Below are 19507 nucleotides of genomic sequence, written 5' to 3'. Positions count from 1 at the left end.
CAATATATTTTTATTAAAGTAAATTATTTTATACATCGTCTTAATCTTTCTCTTTTTTTGTCTTATTATTTTCTATAAAAATTTTTAATTTTTCATCAAAAGGAGGAAAATATGTGATCTTGTTAAACATAGTTTTCAATCACTTAAATGTTTTTAGGGACGTGATTGTAAAACCAATACTAGTGCTACCGGAAGGATTCCCTGTAGAAATGACAAAATCTGCGTTCATCTGTCCGAAGGACTTCAGCGATGATTCCATCATAACTTGGAATCTCGATCTACCTAACGATTTGGTACCCGAGAGCGCGAGAGCATACGTGTCCCTGATAGGAGATATCCTGGGTCCGGCGCTCGAGAATCTAGATAAGCTCGTTCGTTTGCCGATGGGATGCGGCGAGCAAAATATGATTCTCTTTGTTCCTAATATCCATGTTATTGGCTACTTGGACGCTTCTGGAATTGATAATCCGGAGCTAAGAGCAAAAGCGATCAAAAATATGGAAAAAGGTACTATTTAATTTTCATCTTTTTAATTAGCGATTAAGAATAAGTTTTTTGATATTATATTTGATTATGCGATACAGGATATCAGCGCGAATTAATATATAGACATCCGGACGGTTCGTACTCCGCGTTCGGTCCGGAAAGCTCAGAGGATGGTAGCTCGATTTGGCTCACCGCATTCGTGATCAAATCCTTTGCTCAAGCGAAGAATATAATTCACATCGACGAACGAGATCTCAAAATTTCTGTAAAATGGATGGTGAAGAAACAATTGGAAAATGGATGCTTCCCTGTGATTGGCAGAGTATTCCACAAAGATATGAAGGTATCACATACGCAGCATTAAATCTTTTTTCGAACAAGTGACACTTGGTACTCTTAAATGTGTTTACAGGGCGGTCTGCAAGATGACGATACTTCTTCCTCGGCATTAACGGCTTACATTTTGATCTCGCTCTTAGAATCGGGCGTGCCATTAACAGCATCACTCATTAATAACGCTCTACATTGCCTGGAGAAAGGAATGGAGAATGACGGCGGTACAACGTATACGGCAGCTTTATCCACCTATGCCTTAACGTTATTAGAACATCCAAAAGCGAACAACAGCATGAAATTGCTTATGAAACGTGCAACGCGGAACAATGTACGAATAACAAAATTTACTCTAATTTTACCCTCAACCCTCAACTAGATCTAAGTTTGGAAGCAAGCCTGTCCAGAAAACTTAGCTCGCGAGCCAAGTTTTGAACAAAGCTAGTTTTAAAGTGACCTGTTTGAAGTACAGAATGCAAGTGAACTTTCGCCTGTAGTGATTGATAGAGAAAGATTCAAGTTTTTGTTATGTATGATTAAAAATTTCATAATACAGGATTGTATCAATCATTGCACAAAAATAAAAATACAAAAATTTTTAGTTCGGCTCTAAATCTGTTGCTGTAGTCGAGTTTACGTTAATGAAAATATATAAGATAAATCTCGGTGTCTATCTTCATGATAATTTTCGTTTGCTAGGATCTTCTCTGGTGGGAAGATAAACATAAACCATCGCTAGGACTGAGCATCGAAATGACAGCATATGCCGTGCTATCTTTGGTGAAGTTAGGCGGCGAGACGAATATGGTCGAGGCATTGAAGGCAGTCCGTTGGATGTCGAAACAACGCAATGCGGAAGGCGGCTTCACATCTACACAGGACACTGTGCTTGGCCTGGAGGCGCTCACAAAGTACGCCGCTGCGATGTCGAGCAACACAACAGACCTTTCGGTGCTCGTGACCGCCGGTGAGGTGGACCAGGTGTATAGAATGTATAACGATAATCGTATGGTCCTCACGCAGATTCGTCTGCCCGTCATACCAACGATAGTCGAGATCTTTGCCGAAGGTGAAGGCTGCGTCTTAGTACAGGTAGCTTTAAATTTGTTCATAGAATTTTATAATAAAATATTCGATATTCGTACTAAACCATAAATTCATAAGTATAAAGAATTCGAGAAAAGAATTCCTTCTCTTACTTGACTTATTTATATTGATTTAATTTCTACTCATAATTATTTTCAGAGCAATATAAAGTACAATGTTGCACATGCGACCGGCTCTGAAGCCTTTGATCTCTCAGTTAATGCAGCTCCCGCAACGTGGCTGAACGAATGCTCGAGGCAAAAAATTACAATTTGCACGCGATATAAAATGGCAGATGGGGAAAGTAATATGGCATTACTAGAGATCAACATGGTAAGCGGATACGTCCCGGATCGTACGAGCCTTCATTCTCTGTTGGAAGATCCAGCCACAAGTGAGTGTGCAATCAAAGAATATATTAAGAGGTACTAATAGATCAAATTTATTCCCTTGTGTGACACACAAATATTTGTAGAAGTGAAACGTTTCGAGGATGATCGCGGTATCGTCACCATTTATTTCGACAAATTAATCAACCAAAAGACCTGTATATCATTTACGGTGACCAGAGAAAATATTGTGGACAGACTTGAACCAGCGAATGTAAAACTTTACGATTACTACCAACAGGAGTTGACGATATCTAGCGTAAGTTTACAAGAATATTCTCAATAAACACCAATTAGCAATGATATAATTTCTTAATTTCCTACTCAACAATATAACTATTACGTACAATGTGCGTTAGATATTATATTTATATTGTTGAGTAGGAACATTTAATATTGATGTAATGTTACTGTCAGTATTTATCGGGTTGTTCATGATTCATTAAATATCTAAAATATAACTATAAATATACATATTTTATATATTTGCGTTATACATTTTTCAGAGCTACAGTTTTGCGGCGACTTGCAGCAGTGCTACTCCGAGTGAAGAAGTGGAGGTTCCCAATCCGGTGCCGATAGAGGTACAGGAAATGGGCAAGGACACCGCGAAGAAGGATACTGTGGAAAAAGAAGAGGATATAATCGAGAAAACAGCTGAAATCCCGAACGATCGAAACGGAACTGTAGAGCAGATAGGTAAGGCGACTCAGAACTTTGACCTGGTCAAGCAACTCCGTGACAAAGTAACAAATGAGAAATCGGTAACCGGCATACAGTCTAGAAGCGAGAATATTTCACCGGTAGACAATTCCAATCCTAAAGTAAATAGTGACGATATCAATACCGTTACGAATGTTAGCGCAGCCAACAATAACGGCGTCGAGTCTGGTAATATGGATAGTTAATGAATATTACGTACATAGCTCGAGAGTAATGAGAGAGTAATGAGAATGATTTATACTGAAATCTTCTATTGAACTTATACATTTACATGATTAAATTCAAATGTATTAAAGTATGCTTTTAGTACGCATTTCCAATAGAAGTATATTTTAAGAAATCACGTTCAATTGTGTATAAATATAAGCTCGAAATGTTTAACTAAATTATTCTTATTATTTTCGGGATAAATCTCTTTCTTTTTCTTGTATCATATATCTTCTTCATAATTTTCTAAATTTTCCAAATTTCTTAGTACCACAAAGAGAAGCGGGAAGCGGTCAAACGCCGGACGAGCCGGACATCAATTTAAATCCCGTATTTGACAGGCTCGGACCACCCAGCATAGATCTCGAGGACATGGAGGCACCGTTCTTAACTTTTAACAGACAGGGCCAAGATCCTTTTGCGACAGACTTCGACAGAAATCCGCTCTTCGTTGTGGTTGATCACGAACTAGCGACTCCCGAGGGTATCGAAGGGCCTGTACCGGTTTCTGTCAAACCCGGTATCATACATTTTGACGACAATCCTCTATCAAATATGACCAATGAAACCGATCAGAAAATAGAAGTGGATCTGAACAACAACGAAACATTACGTACGTAAATTCGAATAAACGTGAAAATTACTCAAAATGGAAACCATTTTGATTTTCCTCATTCAGAGAAATTGGATCTTATATATACAATATAGCCTCTCATACAGCATAGACTTTCAAGAGATGTCCTAAAGATATCTAGAGGATGTTTCTACAACCTAAAAAACATTTCCAGAACGTCCCTCAGATAAAGTGCTATGGAAAAAAAAATAGAAATTGAAAACTTCACTGATTCAGCAAATCTACAATCGTAATATACAGACAGTCAATTTTCTGTTAAAGTAGCAAAGTTAACAGCTTAATATTAGCGATTTGTTAAACCATCAAATCTTCTTAGTTACAGATATTAAATTCACGCAGTAAGTTATAAGTTTGCTGTCCCACTCAATTAATTTTTTTTCCGAGTGTGCTGTGTACTTGTTGCAATTATTCAGCTTATATTTTTTTCAAATTAGAAATGATATAAATAAATAAAATTAAAATCTTTTCTGTTATATATAGTGATACCGGCACTCAAATAATATTTTGTATTTCAGCACCTCTTGGTTTGAACGAGTCCTGCCCTGTATGCGCCGATGAATTACCGTCGAATATTAATGAATTTTATTGCTCCGCCAGTAGCGTCGTAAAGGCGGCGATCAGACGATTACGTAAAGCAAGGCTTCTATTAGATATGCAATCATCGCACGAAGTCACACGCCTGCATTCGATGATCGCATTTATCTTAAGGCCCAATTGTTCTTGCCCGCCTTTAGATAACCGTAAGTATACAACTGAGCATAATTAAGAACAACTATATACTATCGTCATTATATATTCACTATTATTATTTATAATTTGAATTATATTATAGCTGGAAGTCTAGCACTGCTGATGCACTTCGAGGACGGCGAGTTTGCTAAGCGCTCGCATAATCGATACGTCTTAGACGAACAGGTTTCTATATACGGATTACCACCGATTGGTGGTGTTCCACGTGAGATAACGGACGCTCGAGCAACGTGTGCGAATCAAGATAATAGCGCATTTCTTAATCTTCCTACGGCTGACTGATCTTCGGCGTTCCGCTGAGAATATACTAAATACAAACAGAAATAACAGAACACGTCATGTATCGTATCAGCAAAACACTCAATCGAGAAGAAAAAAACTTAATCGTTTTCAGCCTTACATATACAAAAATTAAATTACTTGAACTAGAATAAGATTTCTCTTGATTTGAATCAAGAAATTCATCGTTGCAATTTGATTCATTAATTTTAGCACGTCTCCTGTATGTAATTTGAAAGTAAATTTTACACAGGGTATGTAGTCGAATACACTCTGAACTTTCATCGCAAATCACTCTTCTGCATCTCCCACCGTACACATATCTCGACATCACATATTCTATGTTAAGAGTATGCGATGAGAAAACATAATATCTAATAGAATAAAGTTTTTACAGCGAAAGTCGCGTTATATCGATTGTATTGTGTTATATCGTTTAATTCTCGTAATTGTGAATAGCAAATAATTTACAAGTTAACAATAAACTGTAAATAAAGCACAGCGATTTATGATATAATAATTGGGTAATTCAATGAATATATCCATGAAATGTTAATCTTTAGTGTCGTATTTTCCATCACTGATTTGAATGTGCGAGCTATGTTTTTAAGGTGAGTAATAATACATCAATTTTTTGTTGATTAGTTTGTGAATGAATTAGCTTATGTAATTTTTCTAAACATTTGAAAATTATATTTTCTTAGATAAACTCGACTGTGCAAATTTAATTCCGGAGAGCCAAGAAACGATGTTTAAATAAAAAAAAAACAAAAAAAACAATCCTTTCTAAACAATGAAAAATTTGACAGAATTCGGTTCGAACAATTTTTACGCGTACAAGAATGATAGAAGCAAGAAGTATGAAAATATTTTGAACGAATGTGTTGTATCTTTATTTGTTGCTCATGTTTGATCGCACTGTAATAGTTATTACAAATTAACAATCACCCGAATCGAATTCTCGCTACATTAAATAGTATTCCGTTATAATGTATGTACGATATATTTAGTTAATAATTATATACGATTTCAATTCGTGATCATATTGTCCATTTGACATTTAATATTGATAAGATCGAGTTTGTTACTATCACACGAAATGATATTTTAATTAAATTTAAATTCTTCGTTCGTTATATTAAATCTTGCACTTTCCAAAGGACAAGCCTCATTAAATATCAAATGGATAGATTCTCTGGAAGTATTATTATTTATTCACGCTGTATACAGTTAAATGCTTGAAATAAATAAACATATATAACTATTGCTTACTATACACTATTCATCGCGCTGGTTCGCTACAATACCATTGAGAACTTAACTACGTAAGGAATGAAAGGATGAATGTAATTGGCAGTAATAATCGGTATTCGCCGCCCATATCTCGCGCTAGATGACAAACACATGTTTTCGACTGCGAATGTCCAAGATAGGAGTAGGCAGTGTATTACTTGCGGCGAATATGCATTGGCAAGAATGACGGAGTAACGCAAACAATGAGCATAAAGATATAGTGTGTAAAAAAAAGATCTAATAACGTGACATCTGACATTTGATAACGGAGCAATACTCGATCTCAAGGCGATTATCCCATCAAGGGGGGACCTATATTTTTCCCTTAAATTCGCCAAGAGACGCAGTGAATGTAGCTTGCAAGCAATGACGATCATAAAATACATCACCTTCGCGAAGGCGCGACACATACGCTTATTAACATTTATCGACATTGAGAGAGATGTCGTATAGTATAGACTATTAGTACATGTACCACCGATTCGTAACCGAGAGCTATATCTCGACGGCGGAGAATACACTACCAAAAAAAATGGCCATCCCGATGAAGTTAAGCATGGAATACTAAACAAAACAAAGAAAAAAGAAGAAAGCATTTAAACTAACAAAAACAGATTCACGCCTCTCTTATATAAAAATGAAAAAACTCGTAAAATACTATATGTAAGATCTTTAACAACTGATATGGATATGCATTTACAAATTTCACAATTCGAATACACAAGCTCGATATTAAATTATGTATGACTTTCTCGCGGAATCGCTAGAATCTGTCGTATATTCGTTTACAGACTAAGCAGTAGCGATAATAGATCAATTAAAAAATTCGTGTCAAGCTGTGTTTTTAAGCAGAAAAAATATAGAACTATAAGACACAAGTTGTACTGGAGTATTGTCGTTGTATCGGTACGGATCTTACGAGACAATTCCCTAATCAAATCAGTTTTCTTTATAAATATTAATACGCATTATAAAAATCTTCCTACATGTTGCATTCTTTTCGGATATTACGCTACAAATATAATTGCTATATATATAATACCGTTAAACCTACGCAAAGCTATTCCCGATCGATTCTTATTTAATCGTGCATTGCTTCAATATACGCGTCTCGTTTTATTGTACAATAAATCATATATCGATTTAATATGGAGCCTGCGTGTTATCAGGGGAATTTCAGCGGGCGGGCTAAATTACAGAGACGCAATAAACGTAACGCTGGCCTTGGTATATTTATGCATGTAATTATGCAATGAAATTGATGCATGAAAATATTAGATGAAGAATCGAAAGATACTGGTTTCTATCTGACTGATTTTTATCGTACCTTACGCGTCAATTATGCCAGAATGAGAATAGCACGTTGCTGGTAAAGCAACACATTGTTACGGACTTACGCGAAGGTCGCTGCTGTACTACTCAGTAGATTTTGGGTGCCGAACGATCGTTGATTGGGCCGCTAGTCTTCCTCAGCGAGGTACCACGTCTGATCTGATCCATGAGGGAGTCTCTCATTTGCAGAGGATCCATGATAGGCACGCGATTACCCATGATGCGCCTGATACTCGCGGATCTGCTCGTATTCCCCGCCTGCTGCAGAGCCTGTTGCTGCTGCGCCAATTTGGCGTTCAGCGTCTCGAGAAAGCCAGAAGCCGCCGTTTTAACGTTCTTGGATTGTTGTTGTTGCTGCTGCTGTTGCTGCTGTTCCAAGAGCTGCTGTTTCCTAAGAGACTTTGGGCTCATGTTCACGCCCGCCGTGGCATTGCCGCTCATGGTACCAATAAGTTTAGCGTTGAGCACTGCCATGAAACCCTGGCCTACGCCGCCCGGTCCTTGGCCTGCAGTTTGTCCAGCTTGACTGACGGTACCACTGGCTACGTTGATTTGTGAGTTGACAGACCCGCGTTCTTGGGACGACGAACGAGCAGCCGAGGAACGTTCAACCGATGAACGAGTTATCTGCAGTACGGCGTTATGTTGGATGATGCTCGAAGGATTATTGTGCCCTTGTTGCTGTCCAGTAGTCTTTCGTAAGAGCGACGGACTGGCTGGTGTATGACGAAGCTCGGTCAGAGTTCTCACTGTCTCGGAAACCGAGATGGATCTACAAAAAATGAAGCATTAAGTAGAACGGACTCGCATCAAAACTGGAAAGAGATTAAATCGTGACATTGGAACTTTCAATTGTAGAGTTTATTGTAGCTAAAAATATTAAGCAACATCGATCTTCACCTCTGAGGCGTAGGGCTGACCGTGGGTGAAGAGCTTTCGAGAAGGAACGCAGGTGGCGGAGGAAGGTTCTCTGTCTCATCGCAAACATTCTCGCCCCGATCTTCATTAACGGATGAAGTAGGAGGTACAGTGATGACGGTGGATGTGCGTCTTGTCGGTGGCGGCGGTCTGCTCGTCTGCTGTGCTGACCCTCTACGTGTCACTAACGTAGCTGCGGAGCCAGGTACGTTCCACATGTTTTCGTTTTGATTGTGAAGCGAATGAGAGTGTGGCAAAGTATTTTGGCTTCCGTATCCACTGCTGGATTCCAAACTGGATTCGGATGTCTGACTGCCAGCGTCTTTCTCCGGGACTTCGATCTACACGATTCAGCGAAACGTAAGCAAAATTGAAAGTATTTATTTAAAATATTGTACATCTTATGCCTGTATCAGATTAGACTGAGATTGAAATTGAATTTGACTAATCAAAGTAAAGTTTATTAAACTTGATACTAATTTTGTTTCTTCTAATTAGTTAATTTCTATTTCAATCTCAATCTCTCTTTAGTCTAATCTTTAGACTTTATACTTTGTCGCTTTTTTCGTATACCTTGTCAGTTCCTGATGTTGTTAACGATGCTAGAGGAGGAGGCGGTGGAAGTTGCATCTCCTGAGCACGACTAGCAGCTAGATTCGCCAACTCGTGCATGTTTACGTACATTGGTTGTTGGAGCTGATGGCTTGCCAATTCTACAGGACCGTTACAACGGTAAGTCTCATATCGAATCATAGCTCACGTAGTTTACGTATCGATGGTAAACAAACCTTTTGCCAAATGAGCAGGAAGAGGTAATTTCGGCTTCCCACGAGGACTTCCAGGTGGCTCGTTTTTCACTGGAATCGTCGGTCGTTCCAAACTAGAACACCTATTCGGTATAGGTGGACGATTGCCGCCATTATTTCTACGAAGCTGCACCCTGGACAGCTGCTGATTCGAGGAAGAACATGAAGAGGAAGAGGAAACCGGAGAGGCAGGCTGGCTGTGACAGCAACTGTTACCGTCACGATCCGGAGCTTGAAATGTGTAAACGCTGAGCGCCGGTCTTTGATGTCCCTTTTCGTACGCTGAAATAAATAAAAAAAAAACGTAATTGAATCGTAATTGCGAATCAAATTATGATAAGCATATATATAAATATTACTTACCGGAGGAAATAGTATGTGGCCGTTCGTTCACCGCTCCCGGGTTTTGTCGATCATACTGAACAGACGTTTCCTGCAAATCAGGCCAAGTAGAAGTTGTCACGGGTCGCGTTACAGTACAACCGGTACTTTGATTACTTAGAGAAGACACATTCGATACCTAAAAACACGAGCCTCCTCTTTAACCGACCGCCACGAGAAAGAGCAGGACAAGATAGAACGTGTGAAAATGCATTCTTGAAGTTAAACTACAGAATTCGTTTAAAATTGGGAACATAAGCAGATCTAACAGCATAATCACTAGGCGGCGGAAACTTGTAAGGTCTCACACTTTGAATCTTCTATATTGTGCCATTATAATTTTAACGTGAATATTTCATAGAAATTATAGAATTAATGTTTAATCCTAAACTGTTTTAAAAATTGAATGTTTTTTTTTTAAGAGCTCGTCGTTGGAGGCGACTGACTTTCGTTGCACATCGTCCGTCCGGAGAAGACTATTCATCGTGTAATTCTACTAATCACTAAACGATTTTACCTGATGTTCGGAAATCGGTTGGTTGTACAACGTATCTTGTGATGTAAAACCGGAGTCGCGGGAACTGCCACTAGTCAAATGGCGCAGCGTCGTGATACCGCTGATGCTGGCGGGTCTGACACCAAATGGCTATAACGAGTACAACATCGACTACCACATACAATAAGCGGGCAAATGTAGCAATTAATTCGTGCTGTAAAATCTATATTCGTGATTACTAGGTGCATGGCAGCTGATGCATTAACGGTGTTACTGTCATGCGACATAAAAAAACATCTAATGGATCAATCCGTAAAAAAAAACAAGGTGAGAAAAAAGAGAAAAAGACAGAAGAAACGAAAGATACTGCCGACGCGTAATTACCTGAGAAAGCGATCTATGCCACGGATGTCCAGATGGGCTCGGATGGCTTTTACAAGATCCACTACTGCTACTAGTTAGAGAACTGATCGAACACATAGAACTCTTCCTCGATCCGAGAGACAAAGACGGGCTCGATGGCGGTGTAGCCAATGACCACTGAGTAACGTCGCAACCTTTTATGTCCGTTATTACCTGCTCGGATGCAGGCGGTAAATGATGTGGCGACGCAGCGTGTCTTTGCAATTGATCCGAGACTTCTTGCAGATGCGTCAATTCCATTAACATGGCTATCTCCTCATCCTAAACGGTTGATTATGCATTTATATATGTATATACATCGCCATTGTACGTCAGTTAACGAATGTATATGTACGTATATCTTTAAAATATCTACTAACGAGTACGGGTTTCAGGAATCGGGCAAGGAGACAAAATCTGCCCCTCTCTTCGAGAAGGGCCGCACGGACGGCTTTTCGTTCCGTTTCTTCTAAACTCAGTCTTTTCTCCTGAACAACCGCCGCTGATGACTCTAACATCCTATTGAGCTCCACATCAGAACATGTCCCGTGGCTTTGAGACTGTCCTTGAACATGTAAGTGAACTTGAACCTTTCGTGCTTTCTTCTTTTGCAGACGTAGAGTATCGGTGGAGCGTTTCTTTAGCTCCGCCCTTGCCTTTTTGAATTCTAAAAATAGCGAGATATCGAATTACAGAAGGATGATGCTTCTTGAAAATGTAGTTCATCAAATTACTATAATAATCGTTAAAACCTTTGGCATGTTCTTTGTCTAAATTGATCAAAGACTTCTTCCAATCTTCCAATTTCTCTTGTAAAGGCAGCACCAAACAGTCCATAATAGCGCTTAAAGAAACAAACAGTAGACAGGAGTGCAAAGAATATTCGGATATTAATTGAATAAAAATAATAAAAAAATTAATGAAGTTGTACACAGGATATTTTAACATACCTAGTAAATGACTTCATACGAGTTTCCACCGCTTTATGTCTCAAACATATTCGTGTCAGTGCTGTTCCGATTTCCTTAGTTGCACCTTAATAACAATGTTATTTTAACATCGCTTTATATTTTATATTTTTATTTTGTCTATTTTAATTTATTTAATACAGACATTTAATAATTCAAATTATATAGACAATATATACAAGATTTATTATCATTAATTAATTAATTAATTAATTGAGGCTTACCTCTGGCATTAGTCGCAGCATCTGCTATTTTCTGAAAAGCCTCAAGATATGCGGAAATAGCCAAAATGGCAGCTCTGCAATAATATATGTCTCACATTAAAGATAAAAATTTCTAAGTATCCTAAATCATGCAAAAAATTTCAATATTTATTTTATAAAAAATATGCAACACATAAAACAATTGTGTAAAATCTCTCTTAATGTTGAAGCTATTTAATATAAAATATGTAATAAACATATAATAAAAATGTGCTGGTGGAAAATCTTAATTAATAAAATAAAATATAATATATTTAAAATTATATAAATCTCTTCACCTCAAACTTGCATGTAGCTTTGTAGCTTTTGAAATCAAATCTTCCCAAAGTGGTGCTCCGTTCTATAAAGAGAAACAGAGTATTATAATGCATACGAGATTTTTAATTTTTTTTTTTTATTAATGTCAACATAGCTCTAATGTTAGTTTTTATTGTATTAGTCAAACAGCAATCTGGAATGATATATTGGTAATAGATAACATAATCACACACGCCCCTGCATATTTTTTTCAGTAATGTGTGCACGTGTGTGTATATAAAATATTAGTTTATATAATACTAGAGTTACGATTTCTTAACACATAACTATGATTCATAAGAGAAACTAACTCATAGGAATAGAGGAAAAAAATATTTTTGCTCCTGATTTCTCAAAGCAAACATTTTAATGTTTTAAATAACATTAGAATATTTTGTTTATACTTAAAAGTTAAAACATTTGCTTTTACAAAAAGTTACAGAAATCATAAAGTATGAACAAAAGAGCATCAATTAGTAGAATATTAGCCTGTCCTAACAACAATCACATTTTGCAAGTAAGTGCTTTAAACTATAAAACAAATGCATTGCAATAAAAACAAAAGAAATATACAAAAGATAGGCTGTTATTTAAAAGAAACTTGAATTCACTTGTTACAAATAGTTGCTCCATTTTTACTCAAATCGTCCAATTTAGACATCTTAAATCACAATTGAAATGTTAAACATATAAAATAAAATATCCAAAATATTCCTTTCAAAACTGTGTAAAGTCAAGAACTAGCAATCTCCAGAAACGCTAAAATCTTGAAAAAGAAATAATTTCATTATACAGAGGAGTCCAATAAATATAATACAATCGAGATTTTCAGGTAAAAATTAAAAGAAATCATAGCAAAATAACATAAATCTTTAAATTCAAAATCCTCAGGAATTATAAAATCTCTAAACTAAGAGGGTCGGAGTAAACATTTCGACATCGGCCTAAAATATAAAAGGTGTGCGGTGCGCGAATGACGTTGAGGACGATTGGTCGAGCTCAAATAAAACGGACGTTTCTCACCTTCATGTCAGTGACGATCTGCTGAAACAAACCGCCCAACGCGCTACACTCTCGCTCTATCGTCGCATCCATGTTTTTGAGCTTTCCAGGGGTTTGGTCTGAATCCAACTACTAGGTGGTACGGACGCTCTTCGCGGTGGACGCGACGAGTTCACTCCGCGTCGTCGACGCGACGGACGTTGACGGAAACGACACACCGCCGCCAGCGGGGATGTGCGATGCGGACCGTCATTTTCAACCGCGCGAGAACGAGAGACGGAGAGATACGCGCGCACACACAGACGCAGAGACAGAAAGAGGGGAGAAACCGAGACGGACGAGGGAAAATGAGACAGGGTGACAGCAACGAAGCGTGGACGCGTCCACGATTTGCATGCCCCGTCGTCGTCGCGAGAGTAGACTTTACCAGCGGATGCGCAGGGTGAATCTCACGAATTTTATCCTCGCCTCTCGCGACGCTCTGTAAACAACACACAACAGCAGTAACAGCGACGGACGATGACGGGACGCGCGGCGTCCCACACGACGCGACTGTCAACGAACGGATGGACGGACGATTGAACTCGCTCGCTCGCTTCGCGCGCGAATCTGTTTCTTCCGCGCCGCGCCGCCCTGGATCGTTGCCCTCTGCGTGGTGACCTCGTTCTAGAAATCGGGATCGATGTTATTCGGTATGTATGCGCCTAATCGTTATCCCGGAGGGAAAAGCGAGACGGAGAGGGACGGAGGGTAGAGAGAGCGAGAGGGAAAAAGACAGAGATAGACAGATGGGAAACATCTTCCGGATTCCATGGAGGCATGGAGCTTGTATACACTGTGCGGTTGGCTACGGTTGGCTAGCGCCGCTTTCGCGTGCGATTCACGCCGCCATACTTACCGCTCCTCACTTCTGATTGGCCGGATGTCGACGCGATTTTAAATCAGAAAATTACCTTTCACACGAAGAATTCTAAATGATAAAAGGGTCCAACTAACAATAAGAGCAAGAGAAATTTGAACGTGTAGCATAAAAATTAATTTTTTTGCAAAAAGAAAAAGGTACAAATAATTTTATTTGAATCTTTCTTTTTACAAAAAAAAAATTTTTTTTTCATTACACACAAATATATCAACATTTTTTTAACTTATAAATAAATCTCGATTAAGTGACTCAATTGATTAAAAAATAACTAAGATCATTTTTCTTTTAAATAGTTTTACAAGGATAGCATAACCATTAAATTGAGACTGATACTTTTCGATTTTTTTCTTTTCTATTACAAAATAATTTAATTATTTAAAAAACCTATAATTACACTCCTAATATTACATTCTTAATTACAAGGGCGGCCATAACTGAGCTGCTTCTGCATGCGCGGATTCCGGCAACCACTTTTGATAGGCTGGCAGCAAGACTGGAATTAAAATATTTTACATTCAATCATGAAAATATACAAATTTAATTATGTAAATATATAATGATATAATTATGTCTATCTAATATAATATAAATCGAAATAATCTTACATTTCTTATCCGAATCCCAGATTTCTATCAGTTTGTCTTTGGATAAGACTCCCTGCGACTGTAGCGTTTGTACTATTGCTTGAGTGCGTGGTATCAGCCTGGGAAAATCGTAGAATTGATATAATCTATCTGCTGAATCAGGATAAAATCGAAAGAAAATGAAACTAATAATTTACTTGGCCCATGATTTAGTGATACTACCGGGTGTCGTCAGTAATGACGGGACAAATCGTTTCAGCTTAGGGCACACTTGACCCTCCAAGAAGAAATATGCAAACCATTTGACGCCGTCCACCGTCAATGGATGCTCTATATCCATCGATGGTAATGCCCATCCGGCTTTTCCGAATGTACCGGACACGCGACAGATGATCTTCCCAGTTTTTGGATTATACCTATAAATAAAAATTATATATTCGATAATAATAAAGATTAACATTTTTATTAATAAGTAGAAAAAACATATTTTAAAATAACAATTGTATAATAAAGTAAAATTACCTTGGCGGTGGATCAACCAATGGTTCGCTGAGGCGACACAACATGGGCACGAATTTCGGCAACCACTCGGGTTCTATCGCTGTGACACCTCGCATGTACATCTTATTTGTTTCGTATATTTCTTGATAAACCACCCATTCCGGACTGGTTTTCCGTAGAGAGCATGAGGAATGCATGAACACAGGTTCCTCCATTTCTGGTGTTCTAAAAGATAAGAGAGATAAGAAAATATGCAATGAAGTCTGAATTATAATAAACAGCATACCTGTAGGCGTGTTTCCACTTGGCCTTATCTTGCTCTTCTTTTATCTCATCGGGTAAAACCTTTTTCGCGACTTGATCCGCCATACCTGCAAGGACTATTTGGCGCAACAATTTCGCTTGCATATCGCTCGGCAATGGCATTCTGTAAGAGTTTTTGTTGTAACAAATCTCCTAAACATATTACAATATACATAGTCGAATTCCAGTGTTCTGAACAATCAGGTCTAAGAACTTCCTCTAAAAAATTTACTCTATATAAATTTAGAATAGAAAATAGAATAAAGATTTTTATAATAAAAGATAAAACGTACTTTGGATCAATGATTAAATTTAAATTCGGTATGTTTAAATTAATCTCATTGGTGAGCTGTTGCCTAAGTTTCCTGATCTCAATCACAGCCTTGTGTCTCAAGCCATTTTCTTCGCAAAAGGGCAACAGTCTTCCCTTTGACCCTGCATACTCGGCAGTTCCGATGGCTCTTAATAAAACCATTAAATCGCCTGTACATAAACAGAAATGTATATCGTTTACCATTTATATATGTCATATGAATAAAAAATAATTTCGAGATTACAATACCAAGAAGTAAACTATTGCCAGTCCCAGCCCAGTAACGACGCTTTTGGAGCCATTTGCTCTTAGTTGAACCCTCCATGTCGAGTGTTTCTATCAGCACTTCTTGAACGCTGAGAGCCGCTACCATGCATATCGTATATTTCGACAAATTATGCTGATGAGATAATGCTAGCATCTTGCCGTAACGCGGAGATACCGGAAACGCGGCGATACTGCGTCCAAGCGGCGTCACCTTCGTGCAGTATATCTCTAAACAGTGAATCATCAATTCCTTTAGACAACGTAATGTTTGAATTATAAAAAAGAATCAGTGTATTGTTTCATATAATAATCAATTGCAAAACAGTTGCAATCGTAAACTTTAATTTTACGATTATAATTTTCGATACTGTCTAAATGACAATAAATGTTCACATTCGATTACCTTCTTCCCTCTTTGAAGGTGGCTGTAATGCTTCAAGTATCGTGAGTCGTTTTTCTGCAGACTTTAATTGCATAGTATCCGGTGGCGTGGGAAATGGAAAGTTCACGACTTTATCTATATTCATTGCTTTCATCTGCAGCAACAAATCGTCCACTGGTTTCCTCTGAATCTCCGATTGACTGTATTCTTCGAAATCGTTGTCATATACGGCCGATGAGTATAATCTGTGCGAAAGGAAACGATATATATATAAAAGCTCCAAAGAAAGAGGTTAAGTAAATAATTTACAAGATATATATATATTTTAAATATAGAATTTCTAAGGTCCAGTTTCACATTCGCGGTTAACTCTTAACCGAGATTCAACTTGTTTCTCATCTCTCTTGAATTCTAGAAATGGAAAGAGATAATGAATAAGTTAAACTTCAGTTAAGAGTTAACTGTGAGTTATGAAACTGAATCTAAAGAATTTATTGAAATAAATTTCTAAATAAAAGTTGCCCAAATCTGTAAGGACCAAAGGTTATTATATTAAAGATTTTCATATAAATGAATAAGGAATAAGTGTCGAGATACCTATAGCAATGACCAGGTCGAGTTCTACCGGCTCTGCCGGCACGCTGAGTGGCCGCTGCTTTGCTAGCATAGCCAATATGATATGTGCTTACACCTGTCACTTTATCGTACAGTCTAGTTTTACAACGTCCACTATCTACAACATATCTAATATTAGGAATCGTCAGTGAAGTTTCCGCAACATTAGTAGATACCACGCACAAGCGACATCCTTCTGGTGGTGGCTCGAACACCTAAAATCATTAAAACAAAAATATTTTATTATAAAAAAAGTCTATTATTTATTTTTGTTTTATTTTATTACGAAGTAATGTTAATATCAAAAGAATTATAGTTAATTTATTAAACTGTATATTTACTCTGGCTTGTTTGTGCCCGGGTAAGAGAGAATAAAGGGGTAAGACCCATAATGGCTGTGCGTTTGTTAGTCCCTTGAAATCAATTACATCTTTATCCTCATCTTCGTCTTCGTCCCAATTATCTTCGTCGTCCTGTATATTGATCAAATCTTCGTGCGTGTCATCAGTAGGACTTATTGAATAACTAAACATAAATATTTTTATAAATTTGAGAAATATTATGGAAGAGTAAAATAATTGTAGTTTGAATGTACATACTCATCAAGATTAATAGTTGGAAATATAATTTGCTTCTTTTGTCTCTGTTTATTACGGCGCAAGGCTTCCTCAGCGTCGAAATCGTCGTCGGAATCATCTTCGGAATCATCTTTTTCACTATGTTCTTTCTCCAGTGCTTCTGGCGCTTCATTTTTTTCGGAGTCTTTCACTACTTTAATTTGGGGTTGTTTATTCTTTTTCAATGGAAACGATTTGCGCAATTTACGCACAACTGTATGCACCTCTTGCTGACCTGCGACAAGTAAATAGTTAAAATTACACAGATTTGACTGTGATAATAATTTATGTGAAAATAGAGAAGTTTCACAAGGATTTTTTACCCGTTAAAAATATTAATATACCGCCTTCTGGAAGGCGAGTATGTATTCTTATTGCTTTTTGCAATGCTTCATTGACATAATCCTTGCTTGTTGTTCTATTAAAATGTATCTTTACAGGAAATTGTCGTGCTTTGACCTCAATTATCGGCGGCTTTATCTTGAACAGCCTGGTATTCTTTACGAATTCTTCCACGGACAGTGTAGCTGACATAATTATCAACTTCAAAGGATTACCGCGTTTGTTACGAAGCGGTACAATTCTCGACAATAAACCAATCAGGATATCAGTATACACGCTGCGTTCGTGTGCTTCATCAAGTATAATCACTGAATATTTTGTCAACAGGAAATCCTACAAATAAAAGAAAGACCAATTTAAGTATAATATGAATACAATAATTATATAATGTAATAATTATATAATAATGATATAATAAGATATAAATTATATTACAAAATTTAATTTATTACTCACACTTTGAATCTCTTTCAGTAAAACACCATCGGTCATGAATTTGATTTTCGTTTCTTCTGTAACATTTCCCTCAAAACGAATCAAATATGAAACCTCCTTTTCAGAAAGATTCAGTTCTTCAGCTACACGCTTGCTCATTGACATTGCTGCCACTCTTCTTGGTTCAGTTATTCCGATCAATTTATTTTGAGCGTATCCAGCCTCATATAAAAATTGAGGCACTTGCGTTGTCTTCCCTGCGATGGAATTGAATTATTAAAAAGAAAAATAATATTAAAAAATTGTTTTTTAGACCAATATTACCGTTCTAATTTAAGAAATTAACAGGCTTTGACATCACTACTGTATCTATTAATTATAAGTTTACATACCACTTCCAGTCTCTCCAGTAACTATAACTATTGGATTCTCATTTATCGTTTCAACTATAACTTGTTCTTCCGCAACAACAGGCAGTTTCAATCTAGCTACTTGTATCTCAGATTTTCTGTTTACAGGTATAAAAACAGCAGGCGTGTGAATTTTGGGAGTTTGCTGTCGTTTTTCCACTGATTGTTTAGATTCCCGTTTGTTGTTTGATTTAGTTGAAGTTGTTTCTTTGTCTACATCTTTGGTAAGATTCTTCTTACCTTCTTTTTCATTTATTTCGGTCTTTTCATTTGATACATTAGAAGCAGTATTATCAGGATGTTCTTCATTTTCCTCTTCATTGTTAGTATCATCTTCATCACTACTATCACTAGACTAAAAATAAATATTATTTGATTACTTTGTATAATTTTATAATTTTTCATCATAGTTACTTCAAACTTACTTCAAATCCAACTATATTTGGATCAAGTTTAGCTTCGTCTTGTTTTATATTATTCAAAATAGCTAATCTTTTCTTCTTGCTCATTTTAATAGAGTTTATAGTTATCTTTGTCGAATCACTTTCTTCTTCATTATCCGCTTTGCGTTTTAATTTTTCAACTGGTGTCTCAAGCTCTCGAAAATGACGCTTTAAGCCCTTGTTTTGCAAGGATGTCAGAGTCACATACTGTTTCAGTTCGGCAGGAGTTACTTGTACTTTTGCTAGGTCTTCCAACAACGCTGCTCTCTGCAAAATAAATATCATATTTTAAGTAAAGGTTTTATGTTATGTGTGTGTGTGTGTGAGT

At 37.2% G+C, this 19507-nt stretch overlaps 3 protein-coding genes across 11 annotated transcripts in view; 1 reads left to right on the top strand and 2 right to left on the bottom strand.

The window, feature by feature from the left end:
- The window catches only part of LOC108748915 (alpha-2-macroglobulin-like protein 1), a 15626-nt gene extending 10225 nt beyond the window's left edge, over positions 1-5401 (top strand). For 2 of the 3 annotated variants that reach the window (XM_018487333.1, XM_018487334.1), the window contains exons 16-25: positions 158-507; positions 585-829; positions 899-1150; positions 1519-1911; positions 2065-2299; positions 2381-2553; positions 2801-3185; positions 3493-3837; positions 4374-4598; positions 4691-5401. In XM_018487333.1, coding sequence (XP_018342835.1) covers positions 158-507; positions 585-829; positions 899-1150; positions 1519-1911; positions 2065-2299; positions 2381-2553; positions 2801-3185; positions 3493-3837; positions 4374-4598; positions 4691-4890 — 2803 coding nt within the window. In that variant the 3' untranslated portion in view covers positions 4891-5401. The remainder of the gene's footprint in view (positions 1-157; positions 508-584; positions 830-898; positions 1151-1518; positions 1912-2064; positions 2300-2380; positions 2554-2800; positions 3186-3492; positions 3838-4373; positions 4599-4690) is intronic. The other variant, XM_018487335.1, reaches the window with a different exon arrangement.
- A 169-nt stretch (positions 5402-5570) lies between these two features.
- LOC108748917 (MTSS1-like protein) lies at positions 5571-13897 on the bottom strand. 5 transcript variants are annotated; one of them, XM_018487336.1, is made up of 13 exons: positions 13067-13897; positions 12025-12086; positions 11708-11781; positions 11466-11550; positions 11268-11359; positions 10896-11182; positions 10498-10797; positions 10135-10263; positions 9600-9756; positions 9219-9518; positions 8983-9143; positions 8413-8771; positions 5571-8284 (listed from the first exon to the last, which is right to left on the bottom strand). In XM_018487336.1, the coding sequence occupies exons 1-13, from the start codon at positions 13136-13138 to the stop codon at positions 7600-7602; spliced, it is 2763 nt and encodes a 920-aa protein (XP_018342838.1). In that variant the 5' UTR covers positions 13139-13897; the 3' UTR covers positions 5571-7599. The 5 variants fall into 5 exon arrangements, with proteins under 5 accessions (XP_018342838.1, XP_018342839.1, XP_018342841.1 ...); XM_018487337.1 differs by having other exon boundaries at positions 9004-9143; XM_018487339.1 differs by having other exon boundaries at positions 9600-9669.
- Positions 13898-14368: 471 nt separating this feature from the next.
- Positions 14369-19507, bottom strand: part of LOC108749006 (probable ATP-dependent RNA helicase kurz) — a 9501-nt gene continuing 4362 nt past the window's right edge. For all 3 annotated transcript variants that reach the window (XM_018487487.1, XM_018487486.1, XM_018487489.1), the window contains exons 4-18: positions 19162-19446; positions 18719-19091; positions 18348-18583; positions 17873-18224; positions 17532-17784; positions 17274-17457; positions 16915-17147; positions 16339-16562; positions 15918-16163; positions 15649-15838; positions 15339-15479; positions 15074-15277; positions 14749-14967; positions 14573-14670; positions 14369-14460 (exon numbers count right to left, since the gene is read on the bottom strand). In XM_018487487.1, coding sequence (XP_018342989.1) covers positions 14384-14460; positions 14573-14670; positions 14749-14967; positions 15074-15277; positions 15339-15479; positions 15649-15838; positions 15918-16163; positions 16339-16562; positions 16915-17147; positions 17274-17457; positions 17532-17784; positions 17873-18224; positions 18348-18583; positions 18719-19091; positions 19162-19446 — 3315 coding nt within the window. In that variant the 3' untranslated portion in view covers positions 14369-14383. The remainder of the gene's footprint in view (positions 14461-14572; positions 14671-14748; positions 14968-15073; positions 15278-15338; positions 15480-15648; positions 15839-15917; positions 16164-16338; positions 16563-16914; positions 17148-17273; positions 17458-17531; positions 17785-17872; positions 18225-18347; positions 18584-18718; positions 19092-19161; positions 19447-19507) is intronic.

The sequence above is a fragment of the Trachymyrmex septentrionalis genome, unplaced genomic scaffold (genome assembly GCF_001594115.1).
Source record: "Trachymyrmex septentrionalis isolate Tsep2-gDNA-1 unplaced genomic scaffold, Tsep1.0 scaffold25, whole genome shotgun sequence".
Taxonomy (NCBI): Eukaryota; Metazoa; Arthropoda; class Insecta; order Hymenoptera; family Formicidae; genus Trachymyrmex; species Trachymyrmex septentrionalis.
The sequence above is the reverse complement of the archived record's forward strand: the minus strand, read 5'-3'. Positions and strand labels throughout refer to the sequence as shown.

Coding starts and splice junctions, on each gene's coding strand:
- LOC108748917 (XM_018487336.1), bottom strand. CDS start 13,138: ATGGATGCGACGATAGAGCGAGAGTGTAGCGCGTTGGGCGGTTTGTTT. Junction 11,782..12,024: donor AAGCTACATGCAAGTTTGAG/GTGAAGAGATTT, acceptor ATATTATTGCAG/AGCTGCCATTTTGGCTATTT. Junction 11,183..11,267: donor AGACAAAGAACATGCCAAAG/GTTTTAACGATT, acceptor CGCTATTTTTAG/AATTCAAAAAGGCAAGGGCG.